The 21,140-nt window shown below is 58.1% G+C and overlaps 1 protein-coding gene across 2 annotated transcripts in view; it reads right to left on the bottom strand.

Annotated features, from left to right (window-relative positions):
• The window catches only part of SEZ6 (seizure related 6 homolog), a 45,599-nt gene extending 26,997 nt beyond the window's left edge, over positions 1-18,602 (bottom strand). For both annotated transcript variants that reach the window (XM_029082610.1, XM_029082611.1), the window contains exon 1: positions 18,473-18,602. In XM_029082610.1, the coding sequence (XP_028938443.1) occupies positions 18,473-18,527 (55 nt within the window). In that variant the 5' untranslated portion in view covers positions 18,528-18,602. The remainder of the gene's footprint in view (positions 1-18,472) is intronic.
• Positions 18,603-21,140: the final 2,538 nt, after the last annotated feature.

The raw sequence follows: 21,140 nt of genomic DNA, 5'->3' as shown, positions 1-21,140 counted from the left end.
AAAAAGAATCCAGGAACAGCTCAACTCCCAGCAGCAGTGAACTCCTCAGCTCTACTCAATGTCCTGGAGCAGTCGCCTGAGGGTTGAGAAGGACGTGGTGGGGGGTGGGGTGGGGGAGAAGCAGACACCGAGGAGGGGGGCGGGTGGGTGGGGGGAGAAGAGGGTCTGCAAGGAGACATGGATTCCACAGCCCGTCTGGCAGTGGGGCCTCCCTCCCCCCCGGCAGGCTCACACCCGCCCCGCGGATTGGTGGGCACGAGGAAGCGGCAGATGGTCCACAGTCTGTTCAGGAGAGAGCTTGGCTCTGACATGCCAGGCAAATAAGAGCTCTGGGGAGTGGGAGGCGGGGAGGGCCTGGGGATGCTGGGGAGGGGAGGGGGAAGCAGTTGGATGAGCAGTCGTCCGGCTTCCCTGGACGTGTGGTGATGATGATGATGATGGTATTTGTTAAGCACTTACTATGTGTCAAGCCCTGTTGTAAGTGCTGGGGTATATATAGCTAATCAGGTTGGACACAGTCCCTGTCCCACGTGGAGCTCACAGTCTTAATCCCCTTTTTACAGATGAGGTAACTGAGGCACAGAGAAGTGAAGTGACCTGACCAAGGTCATACAGCAGACAAGTGGCGGAGCTGCGATTAGAATCCAGGCCTGACTCCCAGGCCCGTGATCTTTCCACTAGATTATGCTGCTTCCCACGTGTGATGTGTGGGTGCCTGGGGTCTCCGCTTCCTGCCCCTCCCAAGCCCTGGTTCCTACAATCTTATCCGGCTCCACCATGTGCCAACCATGTGCCAACCTCTGAGAGGACTGAAGCGTGATGCAGATATACCAGGCCTCTTTCTGGTCCTCCTGAGGTAGAGGCCACCACTTTCTAAGAGGGACGGAAAGCCAGGTTGGGATCCTGAGAAGCCAGACTTCGGCTTTAGCATACATGGGCTGAGGCCTAAGCACAACGGGAGTGTCAGGTTTGGGCCCTGAGCCACTCTCACCCAGTCCTCCATCCTCATCTTGCATAGGCCAAGACCACCAGATTGGGCAAGGAGGGGGCAGGTGCCTCAAGGAGGAGCAGGTTGGCACTGAAAGATGATAGCAAAGACCTGCCTCTGGAAACATCCCCCACGGAAAGCACCTGCTGCCTTTAATAATAGGAATTGTGACATTTGTTAAGCATTTATTCTGTGTCAATCATATTTATTGAGCACTTACTGTGGGCAGAACATTATATTTAGCACTTGGGAGAGTACAATATAACATTAAAACAGAGACATTCCCTGCATACAAGGAGTTTACAGTCTAGAGGGGAGCAAGAACTATACTAGGCATTGGGGAAGATACAAAGTCATCAGGTCATTCATTCAATCAATTGTATTTATTGAGGGCTTACCATGTGGAAAGCACTAGTCCTGTCCACAATCTAAAAGAAGAGAACAGGTACTGAGTCTCCACTTTATAGATGAGGAAACAGTCAAAGAGAAGTATGCCCAAGGTCATACAGAAGGACAGTGGTAGATCTGGGATTTGAACCTGGGACTTCTGACTCCCAGGCCTGTGCCTTTTCCACTATTCCAGGCCTTTGCCAACATGTTCCACCCACCCCCGTTGGCATCCCTGCTGTGGTGTCTCTCTGTGCCCGGCAGCTCAGGTTACTCTCCCTCAGCCTGGTCTGGACTCATTGCTCCCCCAAACCAGGGCTGCGGGGTCAGGGGACCCTCCTCCCTCCTCCCTGTCAGCCTTGGGGACTGGGAGACGTCCCGTGGCAAGGAAGGGGCCGGTGAAAGGGGCCAGCCTGGTGATCTGCTTCCTGCCCACTGTGCTGATTGCTCTATTGGGGAGTTGAGTCCTGGGAAATGGGGTGGAGACGACTGATCAAACAAGCAAATTGATTCTGCAATCAGCCGCCTTGCGGTCCCTGTGCCATCACCACCCACGGTTGTGTGACACAAATGATTCCTCGGGAGAGGGGAAAGCCCTTTCGTGATGCCAGGGTTGGTCCAGCTTCCCGACAATACCCAACCCTGTGGCTCCGTAGCCACTGGCCTGGGCACGGGGGCCGGTCTGGCTCTGGCTGGGGCTGAGAGTTTGGGCTTTCTCTTTTCCAAGCTGTGGGGTTAGGTAGGGTGATGGTCGTAGGCAGAATGGTGAGGAGATGAGGGTACACTGAGGGTACAAGATAAGGTGCCTGGTTTAACCCCTAATTTCCCCAGCTAACTCAGAGCTTCAGGCATCCGGTTATAATTATAACTGTGGCATATGTTAAACCTTTACTAAGTCCCAAACCCTGAATAGATATCAGATTATGAGATCGGATAATAACTGTGGTATTTGTTAAGTGCTTGTGCTTTGCCAGGCACTGTACTAAGCGCTGGAGTAGATACAAGATAATCAGGTCGGACACTGTCCCTATCCCACACAGGGTTCACAGTCTTAATTCCCATTTTACAGATGATGTAACTGAGGCACAGAGAAGTTAAGTGACTTGCCCAAGGTCATACAAATGGCGGAGCAGGGATTAGAACCCAGGTCTTCTGACTCGCGCTCCTTGCTCTTTCTGCTAGGCCACGTTGCCAAGACCCCAGACTGCCCCTTGCCCACCCCCAGCACCATGCCAGGGAAGGGAGGTGGAAAGAGGGCTGGGCAGAGAGACATGCCTGCCACTTCTCTGCTGTGTGACCTTGGGCAAGTCACTTAACTTCTCTGAGCTTCCGTTACCTCATCTGTAAAATGAGGATTAAGACTATGAGCTTCATGTAGGACTTGGACTGTGTCCAACTGATTAGCTTGCAACTACTCCAGCGCTTAACGCAGTGTCTGGCACTTAGTAAGCACCTAACAAAGTCCTTTAAAAAAAAAGTGCCCTCCCTTGGTCCCAGCCCTGGCTCATCTCCTCTCACCCCGAAGCCCTGGGCCCCAGCCCTTCCTCCACATTAGTGCTTAAGCTATGCAAATAACTAACCAAGGAGCCCGTTTAAAGTATTTAGAGTAAATGAAAAAAAGGCTTTCATCAGTGCTAATGAGCCATTCCCGATCCCTCCCCAGTGGATTCATTCTCTTCCCTTTCCCCATCATCCTCAGCACCTCCTGTTCCCCTAACCCCCTCGCTCCCAAGCCTCTCCTCGAGCACTCTGTGAGGGTCTGATGTTCTGCCGACCCCCGGCCTGGCTCAGGGAGAGCTGAGGCTAGAGACCCCCCATTAGGCTGGGTCGTGCCCCCCTCTGCCTCTGACCAACCCCCCAAGCACAATTCGTAAGGGTGCTGGGCCAGGCCCTTTGAGGGTCCGGTGGTGAGCAGGAGAGATTTGATTAGCTATTTGGCCTGTCCCACAGCCATTTTGGGCAGGGAAGGAGTTGAGACCAAGGCAGATGACTGGACAAACAAGGGAGAAGACCCTGGGGTGAAAAAAAGGGGTGGTCAGCATTCGTGGCGCTTGCTTCACAGCCCAGGCTTTTTTTTTTTTTTTTTTGATATTTATTAGGAGCTTACTATGTGCCAGGCACTGCATGAACCACTGGGATAGGAACAAGCTAATCAGGTTGGACACAGTCCATGTCCCTCATGGGACTCAGAGTCCTAATAAGCACTTATTACGTGTCAGTCAGTCGTCAGTCTTATTTACAAATGAGGTAACTGAGGCCCAGAAAAGTTAAGTGACTTGCCCAGCGTCATACAGCAGAGAAGTGGCAGATCAGGATTAGAACTCAGGTCCTTCTGACTCCCAGGCCATGCTGCTTCTCCAGAGGGACTAGCAAGAGCGATGTCTGACTGCTTCGGTCCCCTCTTTGCCCTGCCGGCCACTTTCCTCTTTCTCTGTGTGGATGGGCATGACCTGTTAGACTATAAGCATGTTGTGGGCAGGGATCGTGTCTACCTATTCGGTTGTATTGTACTCTCCCAAGCGCTTAGTACAGTACTCTGCAAATAGTAAGCACTCTATAAATATCACTGATGGAGTGACTGGCACCAGCTGAGCTGCTCATGCCATCCTTGTTCTTGGGAGCGTAGGGTAATTTAGGGGATCCAGATCATCTCGAAAAGGGAGGGGGAGAGGAAGGGAGAGAGCGAAGGAGGGGAGGGAAGGGAGGGAGAGAGGGAAGGAGGGAGGAAGGCACAAAGATGCTTGCCTTTCCTGGCACCAGCTCAGATGGAAAATGGAACTAGGCTGATAAGGAGGAGGTGGGGGAGGTAGGATGATGCCAGCCAACCCGCTTTAAGAAGCGGGGTTTGGGGGAAGAACAAGGGGGTGGCTGGCAGCAGGGAGACTGGTAGAGCTGGCACCTAACCTTCCCTCACCCCTCCTCTGTATGCCTGGGTGATGAGAGGTTAAGACAGCCCAGTGTGGTGAGAATGAGATTTTAATGGGATCCATTTATTATCCCATAAAAATTAATGAGTTTATCCGGGAGGGCACCCCGGTCCCTTTCAAGTTTTAATAGGGGATTAGTGCTGCAGCTGGCCCCCGACCCACATTCACCCCACGTGCCCCCTGCTGACACGGGCTGGAGGAGGACCCCCAGGGCGGGGGGCATCCCTGGGAAAGGGAGCACCGGTTCCCAGTGAAGCAGGCCCTTTGCTCTCCACCCCCAGAAGACCCTGTGACCCCGTCGCCCCTTGGAGAATTCCACCTGGGATCTGGATCTAAGTGCCAGGGGCACCCAGTCCCCAGACCTCCTCACCTGGCCTCAAGTTCAGGGAGACCCAGCTGGCCCAGCTGGCATTGAGAACCTGAGCACAGGTCCTGGTTGTGGGCCCCCACCTGTCCCGATTTGGCCCCATTTGACGGCCCCTATTCGGGGGCAAAATGCCAAATTTCCAGGCAGTTGGCAGAGCCGGCTCCCTGGAGAGCTTCTGCCTTCCTTCCTCTCCAACTCTCTACTTTCTGGGGCTTCCTGGGTTCCTGGCTGGCAGGCAGGCAGGCAGGCGGGCAGACAGACAGGTCTTACAGTGCCAGGGCAGTTTCGGGCTCAGGCAGTTTGGGGATATCTGGGCATGCCACTTCTGTCCCCTCCAGAGTCATCCCGTCCTGAGCCAGGGCCCTTGCCTCATCAGAGCTGCTGGTCAGGAGACCGGGCTCGGGACAAACCAGCTCTACAGCCCCTGGGACAGGAGGGGGAGAAGGAGAAGGTAGAGGAGGAGAAGAAGGCAGAGGAGGAGGAGTTGGAAGGAAGAGGGAGAGGAGTTGGAGGAAGAGGAGGAGGAAGATGAGGTGGTTAAGGAGGTAGAAGAGAAAGAGGAGGAAGGAGGAGGAATAGGAGGAGGTGGTGGAGAAGAAGAAGGTAGAGGAGGAGGACGAGGCTGACGGTGGGGCTGGGGGAGGAGGTGGAGTGGGCAGAGCACAGTGTATGGTTGGGTAACAGGGATGAGAACCCAGCTGGGAATCTCACTCCTGGAGAGGGCAGAGAGGAGGAGGTGAAGGCTGGGTTGGAAACAGTGACAGGGAGACAAGGGAAACTGGTCTAGAGACCTCAAATGAACAATCTCTCTGGCCAAGCATCCTCCCTCCCCCTCACCCCCCCCCACCCCCGGCCTCTGCAGTCTCTGTCTGCTGCCAATCCCACCCACTGCTACCTCCACCTCTGGGCCTTCTCAGTGGAGAGCGCATCACTTTTGCCAAGCTTCCCAGATCCATCCTGGCATTCTGGCTCTGAAACAGGCGGATCCATACCGACTCAGTTGTATCGTACTCTCCCAAACATTCAGTACAATGTTCGGCAAGACAGACAGCGCTCAGTAAATGCCATTGATGGACTGATTGACTGATGGCACCCCAGAATTGGGAGTCCACCCAGAATGACCTCTAGGGACTGAGGACACCCCTGCCTCGTGCCCAAGCCCTTCCCCTGATCACTTCTGAGGAGGTCAGGGACTCTGGGCCCAGGGGAACTCTCCCTCACTACAGAGATGAGAGGGAGGGAAGGAGAGAGAGAGTCCATAAACTCTGGATCAATGCAGGATCAAGGGTCACTTTTGGGAATGGGCATAGAGAGGCAGTTGGTAACCCACTCCTAGAGCAGCGTGGCCTAGTGGATAAAGCACGAGCCTTGAAGTCAGAAGGACCTGGGTTCTAATCCCAGCTCTGCCATTTGTCTTCTGAGTGACTTTGGGCAAGTCACTTCACTTCTCTGTGCCTAAAGTACCTCATCTGTAAAATGGGGATTAAGACTGTGACCCCCATATGGCACATAGACTGTGCCCAACCTGAATAACTTGTATCTACATCACTGCTTAGTGCTGTGCCTGGCACAGAGTAAGCATTGAAGAAATACCATAAAAATAGACTGGCTTCATCGCTGACTTACCACCTCTCAGCCTAGCATCCTGAAGGTCTGGCAAGTTTGGCATGGGACAGGGATACTGAACTCTTGGGTGGGGGAATGTTTACTTCTCTGCTGCAGAGTTGTAAGAGAAGTGTTTTTGACATGGCTTGTGGGCACAGCTGCCAGGGCCCGCTGCCCTGGAAGGCCCAGGTAGGGAGCAGACACATTATACTGTAAGCTAGTGTACTTACTAGCTCTCTAGACTGTAAGCTCATTGGGGGCAGGGAATATATCTGTTTATTGTTGTACTGCACTCTCCCAATTGCTTAGTACGGTGCTCTGCACACAGTAAACACTCAATAAATACAATCAAATGAATGTCTGGGGGAAGGGGTTGGGGTCAGAGGCCAGGGGCCATCTGCATCAGCAGTCCAGATGTCCAGCAGGCAGGTAAAGATATCCAGGCCTCACCCATGGCCCCAGAATAGTGCCAGTCCCTGATTATTCACCAGGAGGTCCAGGAATCTGACCACAAAAGTTCCAGAATCCCTGCCCCTGAGGAGGTGAGGAGCGGGGCAGGCCAGGGTGCCGCTGGGAGACAGCTACCTAGCACTGCCCTAAAAGCAAACTCCCATCTGTCCAGGAGTGGGAAACACATACTTGTCAGTGGACACACAGGCACATGCCAACACCTACTCACTGCACACTCAGACATACCAGTGACCCAGGGCACTCACAGACAGCACCATTGTGGCTACAGGGGGATAGGTTCAGAGTCTTCAGATTTAAACACAAGTGGCCAGACAACCCACACACCCACCCACACATGCACACACGAATCACCCCGCCCCCTCAATCCCTTCCCTGCAGCCCTGATTCTCCCATTCCCCCTCCCTCAGCATTCTCTCCGGCCAGATTTTTGCAGAAACCAGGAGGTCTAGGGACTCAGGTTTCTGGCAATGCCGCTTGATCAACACCCTGGCCCAACTACCAGAGACAGTGGCTGCAGGCAGGGGCCAGGGACTAGACTCACTGCTCCCCTTCCCCCATACTAACCAATCAATCAATGATTGGGCACCTACTGCGTGCAGAACACTGTACTTTGCTTGGGAGAGAACAATTCAATAGAGTGGCCCCTAGCAGAAGGGTCAGAAAGAGGAGCAGAGATGCCTCCTCTAATCCACCCCAGCTTGTCCCCCTACCCTGGAGGCTCTGAAAGCTCAGGCCAGGGCAGGAACCCACGCCTGGGGCACCCACCAACGGTTTTCCAATTTAAAATCTAATATCGCCTTGCCACAACCAAGACCAGGCCTGGAGAAGGAGATTAATGAGGCTGTCTGCTGCCACTTCACCTCCGCCTTCTGTTCCCTTGCCAGATGTCTCTGCCCCTGCCCTTACCCCTACCAGTTGGGAAATGCCCCGGGGTCCTGGCCCCCCTGCTAAGCTGGCCCCCCAAATGGGGGCATCAGGAAGGACACCCTGTGTGCCCAGGTGTGCCCAGGGGTAGACATCTGACCTGCATGTGTGCCCAGGGTGGACACCTGGGCTCCTTCCCAACTCCAACTCTGAAATCATCATCAATGGTATCGAGCTCTTATCATGTGCAGAACACTGTACTAACCACTTGGAACAGTACAATAGCTAGAGTAAGTAGACACAGTCCCTGCCTTCAAAGAGCTGATCTCAGGTGTGAGTGGGCCTTGGCCCTGGAGAGCCCCCTGAGGCAAATGCATACCTTATCACTGGATGGACCAGCTCGCCTTGCCCAGAAAGCTAGTGCCTGCTGATCAGACACAGAGGCCCCCTCACCACCAAGTACCATTCTGCCCTCTGTGTCTTGGCCCTGCCCGGGCAACTGAATCCCTGGAAGGGGTGGCTACCAGCTGCAGGGAGAGTGAGCAGTTTGCTGCCCCAGCGTCTTTTGAATTTCTGCTGCCTCGTTCCTTTCCGTTCGGGTCATGGAAGCACACTTGTCACTGATTAATATTGCAAACTGCCAGCTCATCTCGTTACTGGGTTTGAATTCTATATGTCACGTTGGCCACTGGGAGCCTTCCTCAGAAGACCCCCCCTAAAAGTCAACCATGGAACTGGGCCCGCAGACCCCTGGCCTCAGCTCCCACCATGGGTAAAACCAGTGCCCATGGAGGACGCTTACTGGACACCAAGAAGTCTGGCAGCTGCTGTGATCCTGGGCGTCAGCTCTGGCAGTGTGTGGGGGTGGGCATTGGCCCAGGAGCTGGGGGCGGGAAGGAAAAAAAGTGGAGGGGACAATGAAAGAGTGATTAGGGGGAGGGAGTTCTGGGGAGAGGGGAGCAGAGGCTAGTGGTAATTCTCTCTGCTGACCATTATAATTAATAATAATTAGGGTACTTGTTAAGTGCTTACTTTGGGCCAACCACTGTTCTAAGCGCTGGAGTAGGTACAAGTTCATCAGGTCTGACACAGTCCCCTTTCCACATGGGGCTCATGGTCTTAATCCCGATTTTACAGATGAGGTAACTGAGGCCCAGAGAAGTGAAGTGACTTGCCCAAGGCCACACAGCAGACAAGTGGCAGAGTCGGGATTAGAATTCAGGTCTTCTGACTCCCACGCCCGTGCTCTATCCATTAAGCCACATTAAATGAACAACACGCACCATGCAAAGGAGACACAGAAGAGAAGGCAGGTAGGAGCTCAGGGTGGAACAGGACAATTCACCCACCAGGGAGACCCTGCTCACTTTGCTCCACCTCACCCTTCCCCAAGTCACCCCGGTCGCCCCCGGCCCCTCTGCCCCTTGGCCAGGTCTGGCCACCCTCAGAGATGGGACTTTTCGGCTGGTTCCTGAGATCTTCGAGGAGGGTCTGTTGTCTGCCCCGCTGGGCTGAACTGGGCTCCCTCCCTCCCTCCCGGCCTTCCCTCCCGACTTTTGCCTCAACTGCAGAGGCTGCGGCCCTGGCAGCAGTCCTGGCACTCTGGTCCCTGGCACCTGGAGGCCTCAGGCTGAAGCCCACCTAGTAGCCCGGTGCTACAGCCGCCCCTTCCTTGTCCCGGAGTTGGGCGGCCTTTCTGGAGCGGGAGAAAAGAGATCAGCACTATATCTAAACTAGTGGAACCCCAACATCAGTTCCTTATCTGCATTTCATTTTCATTCGGTTCACTGAGGGTCTGAGAACATCCAGATCGGGCTCCGCTCCCCGCAGTCCTTCCCACCCCGGCTACCATCGGACTCCCCTCCTCTCCCCCACGGGTCCGCTGGAGACGACCAGCCGCGGGGGGGACAGATAATAATAATAATAGTATTTGTTGAGCGCTTACTTTGTGTCAGGCACTGTACTAAGCCCTGGGAGGACACAAGCAAATCGGGTTGGACACAATCCCTATCCTACGTGGGGCTCACTGCCTCATTCCCCATTTTCCAGATGAGGGAACTGAGGTCCAGAGAAGTGAAGTGATGATGATGGCATCTGTTGAGCGCTATGTGCCAGGTACTGTACTAAGCGCTGGGAGGATACAAGCAAATCTGGTTGGACTCAGTCCTCAGTCGCTCCCGGCAACCCGATTGTCAGGGAGTCTCCGGGAGGGCGAGGGGCGCCGCGGACCAAGCTGTGCGGTGTTATTTCTGTTTGTGAACTACCAGGTTGTTTTCTCGGGAGCCCGGGGAGAAATCCCAACAATCAATGCCCGACAACAAACCGCCGGCGGCCGATGGATCGATCCCAAGCTCTCGGCTGGAGAGTCAGCACGGGGCCGAAAGCCGGATCGGCGCCTGCGGGCTTGGGATCCAGGGACCCGGGGGTCCGGGACCGGGCTGGGGCGGGGGCGATGGGACCCGGGAGTCAGGGGGAGGGACGACGGACTCTTCTCCCAGCTCTGCCGGCCTGTCCTGGGCCGAGGAAAAGGCGAGGAGAGGGGCTAAGCCTGCTGCGGAGTGGGGGCGGGAGAGGAGAGGCAGGGAGGAGGAGGAAGAGAAGGAGGAGGAGGAGGAGGAGGAAGAAGAGAAGGAGGTTGAGGAGGAGGAGGAGGAAAAGAGAAGGAAGGGAAGGAGGAGGAGGAGGACGAGGAGGAAGAGAGAAGGAGGGAAAGGAGGAGGAGGAAGAGAAGGAGGGTGAGGAGGAGGAAAAGAGAAGGAGGGGGAGGGGGAGGAGGGCGAGAAAGAGGAGGAGGAGGAAGAGAAAAAAAGAAGAGGAGGAGGAGAAGAGGAGGAAGAGAAGGAGGGGGAAGACAAGGAGAAAGAGGAGAATGGGAAAGAGAAGGAGAAGGAGGAAGAGAAGGAGAAGGAGAAGAGAAAGAGGAGGAAGATGAAGAGAAAGAGGAGGAAGATGAAGAGAAGGAGAGGGAAGATGAAGAGGAGAGGGAAAATGAAGGGAAGGAGGGGGGAAGAAGAGGAGGAAGAGAAAAAAGAGGAGGAGGAGGAGGAGGAAGAGTCTCTGCCGGCTGGGTTCTCTGGTTGGGCCCCGGGGGACAGACGCTGCGGAGTCCCGTCCCGAGTCTCTCAGCCCCGAAGAATGTCCCGTGGCTGGGTCGGGGGGCGGCAAGGTTGCCATCCCCTTCCCTTGTGCCGGGGTCACTGGGGAGGCTCGAGCAAAGGCCGGTACCAGCTCACTTCCCCTACCCGGGGCCTCCGCCGAGGACGGACTGGCTGACGGACGGACGGTGGACCGAGGAAGGGATGGACCGAGGGACAAGGGACCCAGGGAGGGGAATGTGTCTGTTATAATGTTATATTGTACTCTCCCAAGCGCTTAGTACAGGGCTCTGCACACAGTAAGCGCTCAATAAATACGGTTGATTGAGTGAGGGATGGAGGGAAGAAGAGGCGGAGGAGCGGAGAAAGGAGGGGTCCGAGCCCCTTTAATGACTCCTTCCGCGGCTCGGCACCCAGGGACGGGCCCAGCTGTGGCTCAGACACCCCCCCCCATTTGCCGCCCCTTACACCGTCAGCCCTCTGCGGGACAGCCGCTGGGTCCCCTGATAATAATAATAATGATGGTATTTGTTAAGCGCTTACTATGTGCCAAGCGCTGTTCTAAGCGCTGGGGTAGAGACAGGGTAGTCAAGCCGTCCCATGTGGGGCTCACACTTTTAATCTCCATTTTACAGATGAAGTAACTAAGGCCCAGAGAAGTTAAGCGACTTGTCCAAGGTCACACAGCAGACAGGTGGCAGAGCAGGGATTAGAATCCACGTCCTCTGCCTTCCAAACCCGTGCTCTTTCCACTAATCCACGCTGCTTTCGGCGCTTAGCACAGTGCTTGGCCCGCGGCATGCGCTTCACAAATTCCCCAGGGATGGCTTTGACCCACTTTGCGGGGAGAACGTGGGAGGGGGCTTCGTTCCCCTCCTGGCCCGAGAGGCCAGTGTCCTAAGGAACCCGCGGAAAGACGGATGGATCCTGGAGGGGAGGTAGTCTTGGGGTTGGGGGTGGAGAGACTAGAGTCCGCGAGGGAGCCGGGGGGAGATGGGCAGGGGGCAGCCAGCCTGGGGGACAGCCAGCCTGGGCCTCCCCCAACTGGGCCCCGCTCCCTCCTCCGGAGCGGCCGAGGAGCCCAGCCCCGGGGTTGGCACCGGCCGGCCGCCTCACTCCCAGCCGCCTTTGATACTGGGGACCGTCCCCTCCAAGGTCACCCAGTGCTGGCTGCCACCCCCAGGGTTACAAGCTGCTTCCTCAGAGCCCGGGGGAGACCCCGCAGGCACAGAATCAAACAAGGAGCCACGGGCGGAGACAAGAGAAGAGACAGAACCAGCTCCGAGATGAGGGAGGAGGGGGCTGAAGCTGCTAACCGATCCTCTATCACTGGGCACCGCTACCTTCCTCGGTGGGCAAAGAGACAGGTGCCCCTTCCTCCTTCCCGCAGGATGGCTGAGTCGGGCCCGATCTGAGCCGGAGAGGGGCAGGTGCAGCTCCGCAGCCCACCCGCTCTTGACTTTTTTTCCAGCCTCTTTCCTTTCTATCAGTCAGCCAGTCCATCATTATTCACATTTACTGAACGCTTACTAGGTGCGGAGCTCCGCACTAAGCGCTGGGGAAAGGGCACCGTAACAACAGACGCATTCCCCGCCACAACGCGCTCTTGCCTGTAGGTCTTCGGGCGAGGGATTGAACGTCTCTGGGCTCTAGAGGAGAGAGCAGCTCAACCGGCCTGCCAGCAGCATGATGTCCGCCCTCCGGGCACCACTATCACCCCAACTCTGTCCTCATGAGTTCCTCCGGGCTGGGTGCCAGGCCCGGGGGGTCCCAGGAGGCCCGGAGAGGGGATGTAAGGGGGAGCCGTGCGTGGGGGAAGCGGGGAGGCTCCTGGGGGAGGGAAGCTGGGCTTTCCGCTGCTGCTGCTCTCCCCCACCATTACGCAGGCCTGGCTCGGGGAGAGCCGGAGGAGCCCCCGGCTTCTAATTAAGTCGATTACCACCAACACGACTCCTTTCTCCCCATTAAGCACAGATGAGGGAGGCGCCGGTGCTGAGCGTCAGCAGGTGGCAGAGTGCCCTCAGGGAGAGCCCCGAGCAGGAGAGCCGCTGGAGCTGAGGGGGTGGAAGGGGCTTTGGGCGGCCGGAACCCCCTCACCTCACCTGCCCCCTGGCAGGGCAAGGCCCAGGACGACGACACAGCCGCCCCGCTTCAGCCCCATCGGGGAACACCCCAAACAGCGTGCTCATTAGATTTTTGTCTCATTGGCACACTGTTTTGGCGTACTTGTTTAACGCTTACTCTGTGCCAGGCACTGTACTAAGCTCTGACGTAGATTCGAGCCGATCAGGTTGGACACAGTTTAGGTCCCACATAATAATATTAACGACGGTATTTGTTACTGTGTGCCAAGCACCGTTCTAAGCGCTGGAGTAGATACAAGGTAATCAGGTTGGAGACAGTCCCTGTCTCAATGAGGCTCACGCTCTTAATTTTACAGATGAGGTAACTGAGTCACAGAGAAGTTAAGTGCCTTGCTCAAGGTCACACAGCAGACAGGTGGCGGAATTGGGATTAGAACCCATGACCTCTGACTCCCAAACCCGTGCTCTTGCCACTAGGCCATGTTGCCTCCCTGGCTCCTTCCCTTCTAGATTGTAAACTCGTCGTGGGCAGGGAATGTGTCTATTGTTATATCGTACTCTCCCAAACGCTTGGTACAGTGCTCTGCACGCACAGTTGCGGGAAGGAAAGAGCTCCGCGGCTCCTCCTCTGCATTTCCCCCAGGCTCTAAGTTCAGATCCCTCCCCAGTCTCCCGAGCCCTCAGGCTGTGCCACTGTGCCGACCAGTCTTCCCTGCCCAATCTCGAAGAGAAACCAGACTGAGCCCTCTGCCAACTCCTCTTGTTGCCAACTCCCTTCTAGGTGGCATGTCTCTGGCGTAGAGACAGCAGCCACTTTGGCAGGGCCAAGTTGGAGGGTGGGCACAGGTCGTTGCGTCACGAGGCCAGACGGGTCCAACCAGGCTTGTGGACGCGATGCCCCACGCCTGAGCTTGCGGTGCTCGGGCGCAAGGCGAGGTTGCCCAGCCCCGGCAGGCGGATCGCTCTGGAAACGGTGGAGTGTGCAGTTACCAAGGAATTAACAAGAACCTGCAATTACCGTTCTGTGTCGTGACAACCTGGGTGAGAACGGTTAACCCCCGCTGTGCCATTCCGGGGGAAGAGGGAGGGGGAGGGACACAGAGGGTCAGCTGGAGCCGCCCCGTGGCATCGTCTCCTCCCCGGCCCTCTTTCCCTTTGGTGGGAGGCCAAATCCAGGGCTGCCCGTTTACCACCGGTACCGTGCCTAGCCGCGCCCCTGGCACCTGATCTGAGTTGGGGCCGGGCTTCCCCAAGCCGCCCCAGAATGGGAAACTGAGGCCCAGGAGGCGAACGAGTCCTGCAAAGTTCCCCCCCGGGGAGGAGGGAGGGCCGGCAACCCAGGCGCCCGATCCCCCAGCGCCGAGCCTCTCCCCCAGCGGGCTCCCCACTGCCTCTTCTTCTTTCGCTCACAAAGCGACTCATATACACACACGCAGAGTTTAATTAACTTTATTGATTTTCAGAAATTAGGAGAATGACTAAAGGTAATTGCTCATTAAAAATCATTAAACTGACACAGCAGGCGGCGGGGCCGCCGCCGCCCCGCCCGCCGAGCGTTCCTCTCCCCGAGCCCGGTCCGGGCCCGGCCGAGGCACGGAGATTGGAGATTGCGCCCGGGGCGCGAAGCGCTGCGCTCCCTCCCCCGCCACTCCTGCCCCCAGGTAGAGCTCCAGAAAGCAGTTGAGCATCGAAGGGCGAGGGCGTATAGGACGCCGATTCCGCCTGGGCAGCGAACTGTGGCCGGTTCTTGGGTTGCGCCCCGGGGGTGGAGATGATGGAGCGGCCGCCAAGTGCGCACCGGCCGCGCCGTTGTCTCTACCGGCTGAAGATGGCATGTGGGGCGCGGATGGAGGATGGAGGGCGGATTGTGTCCGGGCACGGATCGGGGTTCAGAGGCGGACTGCCCCGGGCCAGAGCCGGCCTGCGGGGAGGAAGGAGGCCTGGGTCCCGCCGGCCTCTCGGAGCGCACAGGTCTCCTCCGGGAGAGACCCCTCGGCCCGGGCCTTGGTCCTTTCACGGCCGGGGCCTTCCGAGACGACGACGGGAAACGGAGTCTCCCCGAAATCCTCTTCCTCTTCCTCTACCTCTTCCTCCTCCCCCTCCTCTTCCTCCTTCTCCTCCTCCCCCTCTTCTTCCTCTACTTCCTCCTCCCCCCTTTTCTCCTCCTCCTCCCTTTTCTCCTCCTCCTCTTCCTCCTCTTCCCCCTCCTTTTCCTCCTTCTCCTCCTCCTCCCCCTCCTTCTCTTCCTCCTCTCCTCCTCTTTCTCCTCCTCCCCTCTTCTTCCTCTACATCTTCCTCCTCCTCCTCTCCTTTCATCCTTCTCCTCCTTCTCCTCTTTCTTCTCCTTCCCCTCCTCCTCCTCATCCTTCTCCCTCTCCTTCTCCTTCTCCTCCTCCTCTTTCTCCTCCTCCCCCTCCTCCTCCTCTTCCTCCTCTTCCTTCTCCTTCTCTTCCTCCTTCTCCTTCTCCTCCTCCTCCTTCTCCTACTCCTCCTCGTCCTGTTCCTCGTCCTCCTGCTCCTGCCGCTCCTTCCCGGCCATCGTAACCTCGGGACGGAGAAACACCGGAGGGGGGAGGGGCCGAGTCAGGGAGCGGGGAGCCCAAGGCCCGCCTCTGCCCCCCGAAGTCAAAAATGAACAGTCAAAAATGAACCAAAAATAACCGAATAAAATAACCAAAAATGAACAGTCGGCACGACCCAAACCCCGCTCTGCTTTTTAAAGGGCTAATGATGGGGGTGGGGGGGTGGTGAGGGGTGAAGCTCAGAACCGACACCGCTTTTTCTCGGCTGTCTCCGAGCCGGGGTGCAGATAAAGCGCACCACGGGCAAAGCAAACCGTGGGTTCCCAGGCCAGGAGGGGGGAACCGGCACTGGGAGCTCCTCCCAACGGCTCCTCCAACCTCTGCCCTCTGGAGTCTTGAATTGGGCATCGTGGAGCTGAAAGGTCTGACGGTGCTCCCCGTGGGAAAGCCCCGTGCCCACTCTCCTTGGGGGCCCGGACAGGTTCAACCCTAGGCTGGCAGCGCCCACCCGCCCGAGGAGAAGCCGGGCCTCCAGGCCGGCCGAGGGAGGGGGGAAGAGGCCAGAGAGAAGGCGGAGCGAAAAGGCCGAGAGGCCAGGTGGGCCCAGAGAAGGGCCGGTCACGGCGGCGAGGTCGGGGGGCGCAGTGCTTGGCCCAGCCCCGTGCCCACAAACACATTCCCACCGTACACAGACATCAGGTCAACACAGAGCGCTCTGGCCACGCGCACACACGCAGTTCACACGAATACACAGCAAATACGGATATGCGGTGCACACCGAAGGGACGCCCGGGGACACGCCTCGTGCCTAACATACCTGCACACACACACAGAAGTACACACACAAACACATACAAACACACACACATAGATGCTCAAACGCATCATGCATATGATCCTTCAAAACCCCAGGGAGTCACAGGGACACTACTCACACTGGACACACTCAAACGGCCATTCACACTGCACACGCCCTCAGACACAGACTCCCAAACACACAGAGTCAAAAACAGATACCGTGTTCACACTGGCAGGGACACTGCACTCAAACACGCTCATATACAGACCCGACGCATTTACACACTCAAAGACACACGCAGCCCACACTGCACAACCTCAAAAGCTCCGTATACAGGCACAAGCATACATACCCTTATGCACAAACTCGTGCTCAACCACAGACACGAAAGTGCTCTCTGTCTAGCGAGGCGCAAAGAGAGCTGATTCTTTAGGTAACGCTTGGGCACCTCGGGGAGCGGGGAGTCCCCAGAGATGGAGGACCTTGGGGTCCCTTCCTTCCCGCCAGGCACGAAGATGCTCGGGGTCCGGGACGGACGGAAAGGGTGGGGGTCCGGGCGGGGCGAGACGATCCCGGCATGCGGGAAGGGGAAGAAGGAAAAGGTACAGAGGAGAGGCTGGAACAGTTTGGGGTGGGAGAGAGGAGGCTCCGAGGGAGAGGCCGGGGATGGGGGGAGGGTCCTCGACAACCACCGGTCACCCCGAGTCCGGCGTCTACCGGTGGTATACCGAGGCCCAGGCGCTTGCAAGGAACGAAAAGACAGAGCTCGACGAGTCGCCCCAACGGGATCCCCTAGTCCCACAGGGGCCCGGATCGGGAGGGGAAGGGGCTGGCGAGGAGAGGGTGTGTGTGTATGGGGAGGGGGGTTAGGGTCACTCTTCCCATTAGCCAGGAGGCCCAGAGATGGGGTACGGCTCGCCCAAGGTCACAGTGCAGGACCGGGGCCAGAACCCAGGGGTCCGACCTCTCAACCCTGGCCGCCGTCTACTCCTGCCGGTAAAACAAAGGCGGAACTTCCACCGGCCGCCCTCGAAGAACAGGGATCACCCCCGCGACCCCCGGGCCCGGGCCAGCGGGGTTAGGCTGGGGGGCGCGGGAAGGCGCGGGAAGGAGGATGGAGGAAGTCTCCTGCCCCCTCTCTCCGCCTCCGCCTCCGGGGCGCCCCGACCTCTCTGAGCCCGCGGGGGAAGGGGCGCTTGGTGGCCTTTGTCTTCGAGATGACACCCCTCTGCCCCCCGAGAAGGGGTCCTGTCCCGGCCCAGCCCTGACATTGTCCCCCGGTGGAGCAGCCGGGCCCCGCACTCTCAGATCCCCGGCTCCTCCTGTCCCCCGCTCCGGCGGTCTCGGGGGGTCGGAGGAGACCGGTGAGTGGGGACAGGGCCCTTCCCCGTTTACTCGGAAACGGATTCACCCCCTTCCTTCCCCTCCATGCATTTGGAGAAGACCCACCGCGGACCCCCTCCCCTCCCAACGCCCCCAGGGTCTCCGGTCAAGGCGGGTATGAAGGGGTGGGGCGGAGGAAGAGGGTATTGTTGGCAAGAGCCGAAGGCGGGCTGTCCAAAGGTTCAGGGCCTTCCTGCCCCCCACATGCCAGCTCCGGAGAGGGAGGGGAGGGGGCGGCGGGGCCGGGGCACAGCTCCTAATCTGATGCGGCGGGGGAGCCCGGGGAGGGGCGGGGGAGGAGGGGCCCCGAGGTTCGCCCCCCGCTAAAATAGGAAGGGGGGAGAGGGTCCAGAGGGCGACACCGGAAGCCAGAGGACCCCACTCGAGCCCCTTCCCCCACCCCCATCCCAACCCGCGCCCGCAGTGTAGACGGGAGCGGACCTGGAGTGGGATGGGAAAGTCGGAGCCGAAGTTTGGCGGGGGGCCGGGTGTGGGCCGGGGAGGACTGGTGCTGCCAGAGACCTGCGCCCCCAAATCGCCATCTGGGACCCCCCACCTACACCCCTCCACTTCCTCCTGGCTCCGCACCCGCCTGGGCGCCCGGGGAAAACAGAGGAGGCGGGGAGGGGGAAGGGGTCGTGATAAATCGCACCCGAATAATCGCATCAGATCACAGAATGGGACTCATTTTGGTCCGGGACGCCCCCGCCCCGCTGTCCCTTCCCCCATTTTAGATCTTCCACTGCCCCCTCTCCAAAGGCACGCACATCCATCCTCCTCCTCATCCCGAGCGGCCCATTCATTCCATCGCACTGAGCACTGTACTAAGCGCTTGGGATGTCCAATTCGGCGAAAAAGAGACACCATCCCTGCCCAATAACGGGCCCAAAGGAGGGGAGCCGGGGGAGGGGGGGGGGGCCATCGACCGAGCCGGGAGGGACGAAAAGGACAGGCGACGCCCGGACGCCTGGGTCCCTTACCGTGAGCCGGGAGCGCCAGGAGCGGGAGCAGGAGGACGATGCCCGCGCAGCGCATGGTGCCAGCCGCGGCCGTCCGTTTGCCCCGGGCCCCGAGGGCGGGCGGCGGATCCGTGGCCGGGGCGGGGTCGGCACCCGGGGGGACCGGGGGGGGGGGGGGTGGGCGGAGAGGGGGTCGGTCCGGCGGCGGGAGTCGGTCCGGCCGCGGGCACGGGGAGCCGGTCCTGCCGCCGAGAGCCCGGCGGGTCCAGCACCGCGGCCAGCGCCTAGCGTCGGTGCCCGGGATCGCCCGCCCGCCGGCCGGGAGGGAGGGAGGGAGGGGAGGGAAAGATGGGCGGGGGGGCAGCCGTGCCAACCCCCGCCGTAATGTCTCGAGGAGCGGCGCAGCAGACGCCCCCCACCCCCTCTCCCCACCCCCTTCCCTCCCCTTCCAACCGCCGGGGAGGGGGTGGGAGCCCCTCCCTTATCCCGGGGAAGACCCATCCAGCCCCTCCCAGCCCCCCTGGCCACGACCCCACCGGCCTCACTCACCATCAGCCGGGGACGGGGGGCATCCAGGTTGGGAGGAGGACGAAGCTCTAATCCGCTAAGGTAGAACAGGTCGCGGGAGAGAAGCTCTTTTACTGCCCCTTTCCCAGCTCCCTCCTTGACCTTCGGTCCGAGGGATTTGGGAGGAAGGAGGGGAGGCGCAGATGGGCACCACCCTGGGCACGAGGGGTAGAAACAGGTGGTGAAGGCCCTCGGTGCCAGTGTGGTAATGAAGATGGCTTTTGAGCGTACAAAGGACAATAAATTATTACTTTGCTCAATAAATGCCAAGGCTCCAGGCAGCAGCAGCAGCAGCAAACTGTGCTCACAGAAAAGCTTAATTATCCTTATATTATAGTTAAAAGCCAGTGGCGCCGGCACCGCGGAGACCCATTCTTCACGCAGTCCTTGACGCGCGGCGACCTGGCTGAGGCTGTTTCTGGGGGGCTGGGAGGGGGGGACCCCGGATTCCCAGCCCTGCTCCGGGTGCGTCTGGAAGGCCTCTTCCACCCCTCGGACGGAGCCGGTGGGACTCCATTTCTTCGCCCGTTTGGGACCCTTCACCCGTGTCACCCCTGGCTTCTGAGACCCTACCCCTCCCCGGGGGGATTGAGTCCAAGAGAATTCTCTCCATCCCATACGGGGCTCTTCCAGAGTCCCCGGGTGGGACGGCAGGCACGGGGACGGACAACACGAGGCCAAGTGAAAAAGAATTCCCGACAGCTCGACAACTGCGAGCTGCTGACCCCCACCGGAAAGATGACGTGATGGAGGCCGAGAGATAGCAGGGTAGGCAGGACCTCGGTCCCAAGGACAGGCAGATCAGATTCCCACTGGACGGGGCACCCAACGGCCTATCGTGGCGTCGTGGATAGCACACGTGCCTGGGAGTCAGACTGCCACTCGCTGCTGTGTGACCTTGGGCAAGTCACTTTGCTTCTCTGTGCTGCAGTTACTTCATCTGGAAAATGGGGATTGAGACTGTGAGCCCTGCGTAGGATAGGGATGGTGTCCAACCTGACTAGATTGTATCCATCCCAGAGGCACGTAGTAAACACTTAACAAATACCATAATTTTTATTATTCTTATCCACCTGCCCAGGTACAAATAGGCCGCAGGCCACAAAGCCATAAGTGTCAGCATCACCTCATCCAATGGGGAATGAAAGAAATGCCAGGGCAGGGCAGTTTGGGCCACCTCTGAAAGGTCGTGCAGCTCTGGTCCTCCCTTTTCTCCATGGCCGGATTCAAGTGTCATTTGTTAGAAGGTTGAGGACTGGCATAGAGGAAGCAGAAGCAGACAGAACATTTCTAACTCTGATTCTGTCCTGGGAATGGGCAGCTGTGAGCCTGGCCACCCCTCACCTCCAACCACAACACACATACACACCCAAACAGGAAACCTCTGGGTTCTTATCCCGGGTCCACACTCGTTTGCTGCATGACCTTGGGCAAGTCACTTCACTTCTCTGCACCTCAGTTACCTCACTGTAAAATGGGCATCAAGACTGTGAACTCCAAGTGGGGCATGGACTGTGTCCAACTTGATTAGCTTGTATCTACTCCAGCACTAAGTTCAGTGCCTGGCATATAGTAAGCGCTTAACAGATACTATAAAAAGCACACACATGGCTCTGAATGCCCTTGAGAAACTGGGAACCAGTGCGTGTCCCCACCCCACACAGCTTCATTCCTCTCTCCACATCCTCATCCCCTCCCCTTGGGGCTCAGGGGAGCTGGTTCAGCAGCCATAAAGAATTCCATGCAGCAGGCAGGTGGCGTGTGGAATTAGCCAAGGGAGACACTGGGAACAGATTTTCTGGACAGTCACTTAGAAAAGGGGAAAGTGAGAGAGAGGGGGAGAGAAAGAGAGAAGCGACAAATTGAGATTAGCGAGACAGAGCACAAGGGAGAGAGGAAGTAAAGATGCAGGAAAACAGAAATAGAGAGGGAGAGAGGCAGAGACTGAAAAAGATTGCAGGAGCGGAGTAAGTTTGGAGGACTACAGGATGAGATTCTTAAGTTTTTTTTCTCCTCCGGTGGCTCGACCAGAGCAGATTTGTCTGGATGACTGTTGTCTGGGCGGGGAGCAGGAGGCGTGTTTATGTGTGGGGGGTGAGGAGGTGGGGAGGGGGTGGCAACT

This window comes from Ornithorhynchus anatinus, chromosome 17, assembly GCF_004115215.2.
Source record: "Ornithorhynchus anatinus isolate Pmale09 chromosome 17, mOrnAna1.pri.v4, whole genome shotgun sequence".
NCBI lineage: Eukaryota > Metazoa > Chordata > Mammalia > Monotremata > Ornithorhynchidae > Ornithorhynchus > Ornithorhynchus anatinus.
The sequence above is the reverse complement of the archived record's forward strand: the minus strand, read 5'-3'. Positions and strand labels throughout refer to the sequence as shown.